At 46.9% G+C, this 4,404-nt stretch overlaps 1 protein-coding gene across 1 annotated transcript; it reads right to left on the reverse strand.

Annotated features, from left to right (window-relative positions):
* Positions 1-538: 538 nt before the first annotated feature.
* LOC138589211 (Ig-like V-type domain-containing protein FAM187A) lies at positions 539-4,041 on the reverse strand. Its single transcript, XM_069659411.1, is given in 6 exon segments — positions 539-765; positions 2,066-2,304; positions 2,500-2,856; positions 3,160-3,437; positions 3,854-4,020; positions 4,023-4,041. Coding segments are annotated over 6 exon segments (1,287 nt in total).
* Positions 4,042-4,404: the final 363 nt, after the last annotated feature.

The following is a 4,404-nucleotide window of genomic DNA, read 5'->3' on the forward strand; positions in this document are numbered from 1 at the left end:
TTCATGTAAGTGTCATCATCGTTCTGTCCTCTCTCTGTAGGTTTCCCTTTGTTTCGTCGGATCTCATCCTCGCTCTCGCAGCTCTTATCGGGAGAAGTCGCACACCTGAGAGCACTTCACACTCTGCTGTGGAGGATGCGTCAGGAGGGAATGCTCGAGTCTTTATTCAGATGCAAACACAGGGGACCAAAACATCATCAGTGCTCGCAAATATCCAGTGATAGAAAGCCCATTGAAAACCTGCTACCTTGAAACATAGATTATAAAATATGTTATGTTTCAAACATTAGAAACAAACACAGCCCTCTTATGTTTGAGAATGAAGTTGGAAGTATTAGAGGTTCTAACGACAACCATTCACAGCCCGTTCTCCTTCAGATAAAACAAAGTGGCTCTTGCTGAAACACAAGTTCAAGTATTTATTTAACCGGTAACATGATGTCTGAAGCAGCATTTATCTAAAGAAATCAAATCTGAGAGGAAAAAGCAAGTTAGGACATCGTTATTAAAAACCCGACCTTCAGGTTCTGATAACACTTTAATCGACGTGCGTCTCCCCGGTGTCCCTGAGGTGTCTGACTCCAGCTCGGCCCAACAACAGCAGGCAGAATACAGCCGTCATCACAGCATACGACCTGAGCACAGTCCTCAGAGCTATAGGGAAGTCAGGATGTGACGTCACGGGTTGTCTCCTCCCTAAATGGGCGTAGACCAGCAGACGTATCTCAGCAGCCTGCTGACCCTGCAGCCAGCAGTAGTAGACCCCTAATAAACAAAAAGAATATCTTAGGCCATGACTACATGTGCACGGTTATTATTGAAAACAGAGTTCTTGCCTCCTTTGTGTCCAAAAAAAAAACCCCGTCCACACAAGCATGGTTATAAAAAATCCCCGTCCAAACAAAAATGCAAAAACACAACAGAAACGTTGAATGCCACACCAACAGGTGGCGATAAAACTCAGTCATGCGAAGAAGAAGAAGAAGAATCGCAGCCCATCAAATGTCTGAAAAAATGTATTGCCGGAAGACTACCTGGCGGGGTGCAATGCCATGGTGCTTCCCGACGCCTCTGTTCCTCAATATAAGGGGTGGGCAACCCCGATCCTGGAGGGCTACCTTCCTGCATGTTTAAGGTGTCTCTGCACTCTAACACACCTGATTCTAATATTTCACTCGTTACCAATCCCCTAAGATGCTTCAGTTGGTTGATAACGAGCAGATCATTCGAATCAGGTGTGTTAGAGTGCGGAGAAACCTAAAACATGCAGGAAGGTGGCCATCCAGGAGCAGGGTTGCCCACCTCTGCTCAATATAGTGGACGAGTAACTGCACATATATGTGTAAACATGTAAAAAGTCCTGTTAGAGCCCGATCAGACAGAGCATGTTTTGCAGACTGTAAAACACGAGGCGCACTGTACTGCCTTTTTTGTTGAAACCACCGAATCATTAGCTGTCATTAATCTAACCGTTATATTGCAGACCGACAGAAGGTCCGCCCCTCCCTTCATACGATTAGACGATGAGAAAAATGGCCATGACGTCAGGCGCTTTTCTGCTTTGAGTTCAAGTTGTTTCAACTCGAGGCGCTCAGAGCGTTTCCTAAAAAACGCGAGGCGAAAAGCAGCTCAAAAAAAAGGGACTCACTGAAAACAATGACAAAAAAGCCCCCAGCTGCTAAATCGCGTTCTGTCTGATCGGGCGCTTAAGCATCGATGTTTACGCCACGTCCGTCATTTTGCAAGGAATGTCGCCTCATGTGTGAAGCCTCACAAAGGAGATAACGGCACACAGCCTGACGTCACGAGCCAAAAACACAGTTTATCCCGTCTACACGTCTCTGCCGAAACGTTGTTTCTAAAAGTCTTCAACCTGGCCGGAGATTTATAAAAGATCTGTTTTCAGTGACATAAAACGCAGAGAAAAAGATTTGAAAAATACCTGCGTATGTGTAGGCATGGCCTTAGTCGAAATAACCCACTTGAATAACATAACAAAAGATTAGTAATGACTTCACCTGGTTAACTCAGGTGTAGTTTCATTACAGCAAACATAAGTTGTTACCTGAGTCCTGAGTGTTTGCAGGGTTAAACACCAGGTGGTGTCCGGTGTCGATCACCAGCCTGGGGGACGTGCTGCTGCGGTTACCACCTGCCAAGTGTTCAGAGCGGTAGATGGGCTCAGACCCCCGGTCCCAGGCCACGGCCATGTTAGGTCGTGCCCCGGGACAGCCCAGGGTCAGGACACGGTCCGCAGGGTGGTTCAGGTAGAACACTGGCACCTCTACTGGCAGGGAGCCAGAACTACAACACAGAGACAGAGACTCATCACATTAGATTCAACAGTGATGATGAAGAGAAAGACTTTTGTGTGGTGTTGCTGTATGATGCTAATGAAATGATTACAGCATTTAATCTGGACCTTTGAAAATGCCTGAAGATTTGAATCATCATATTTTTTTAACCAGTGCATGAATCTTTCCTGTGTTGAGGACGTACTTGAACCCAAGAAAGGCCATCAGAGCGAGGACTTTAGAGGGCGAAGGAGCTCGAGTTGGACACGTCACTTGACAGCTCTTGACCTCCAGCTTGGCTCCAATTCTGCTTCTCTTCACTTTTCCAAAGGCGTCGGGCACCGCCTCTGAGCCGCACGAAGCCACCGTCTGATTTGCCCGTCTGTAGCGCACGTGCAGGAAGTTGGATTGGACGTAGCAGAGTCCCACGCGAACCTGCTCTCCCGGCGCTCCGCAGCGATCGCAGACTGACCAGGGCCGGAAGCCGGTGAAGACCCGGTAAGGCGACGTGGCTGAGCCGAGTCTTTCTTTCCTCCTGCTGTTCGTTCTTTCTGGAGAGAGCCTGGGTGCAGCAAATCAGAATTCATTTCATTGAAATCAAAAGTAACAGGCCTCAGTTTTCTCTGCTTTTCACTCGGCAGAAGAGAGCAACAAGAATTTAATACTGAACATGTGTCGAGTGATGAATGGACCTCAATATACAACAGACACATGCTGCAGGCATCCATCTCTTACTGTCTCTGGGTGTGTTAGCATGCTCACCAGACAGCAGAGGGTCAATTGTACTTGTCGGTGTGATAACACATCATCATCATCATCAGCGTCAGAATAATTACATTCATCGACTACCCGTCTTTCTCGTCACCTCGGAGCGAAGCTGATCGCACGTGCCTCCTGGATGTCCAGGTCGTAACCATAGAAGAAGTCATCGTGGGCGGAGCCACAGATGTAGATGCCGGAGTCGTCCGGCCCCGCCCTGAAGATCAGCAGGCTGAAAAGACGGATGGAGAATCGACTGCGCAGGTCGCCGCTGTGAGGGACCCGACTCGGGTCCAGCAGCTTGTTGCCGTGGTGATCAGTCAGAGCTCTGGTCTCCTCCGAGCCACCGAGATGTTTCCTGAAGAACCACACGACTGATTGGACCTGAAACACAGGTCACAGGTCGATAATGTTGTTCAGGTGACTTCAATTACTTTAGCTTTAGATTTAAGTCTCTCATTCTGTTCTGGAGGAAAATACCAAACACACCTTCTCCTTTCTCTCCTGTTTGAACCTTGATCTATTCACCTCTGCTTGATTTCTTCCCCTACATGTTTCTCTTGTCTTCTACAATCTTACTTTTCTTTAAACCTTCCTGGAGGCTGTCGCAGCAGCAGATTAGCTTTAAAATAACTCCAGCATTTTCCATAGCTTGTATTCTGCAAAGCAGGTGGAGGTGGGACTGTTTTCTTTACCTTAAACCTCCTCTGAGGAGTTTTTAACAGGTTACGAAACAGACTCAAATACTGATGCTTCTATACGACCTACTAAAGTGTTTCCTTCATGATCTGGTGTGTTACCTGTTGTGGCTTGCAGTGGCACGGCAGCTCCACGGTGACTCCAGCCAGGTAGGCCGCGTTAGTGAAGGTCAGGAAGGCCGGACAGGCTTTTCTAGCAAACACATCCTGCTTGTCCTCGGGAGCCTCGTAGCTCCACACGTCAGCACCCAGCAGGAGGAGGAGGAGGAGGAGGATAGAGGAGGCACCATTGTTAGCTACAAAAGTCATTACTTTAAACAATGATTTCTGCAATCTCACAGAACCATTTGATATATTTGTTTTAATTCACATGAGAGATTAAACTCAAACAAGTTTACTTTCAAACGCAGCAGCTCGGATGGAGTCTGATGAGCTCAGAGGATTTGACCGTATGTTACCATCACAAACATTTTGAAGCGCAAGAGCAAACTGAGTACATTTTCTGCACACGTTTAGTTTGATTTCCTGTTTCCTGTCATAGCTCTAAAAAACATTCTGAACAGTCATGATTTGTTTCATCATTGCTGCCCTTATATTATTCAGATCTCTCTAAAGAATTAGAAACATCAGCGAGATTACCCGTCCAAGTAATC

The sequence above is a fragment of the Semicossyphus pulcher genome, unplaced genomic scaffold (assembly GCF_022749685.1).
Source record: "Semicossyphus pulcher isolate SPU_LCO1_2020_fin unplaced genomic scaffold, fSemPul1.0.p SCAF_13, whole genome shotgun sequence".
NCBI classification, from domain to species: Eukaryota; Metazoa; Chordata; class Actinopteri; order Labriformes; family Labridae; genus Semicossyphus; species Semicossyphus pulcher.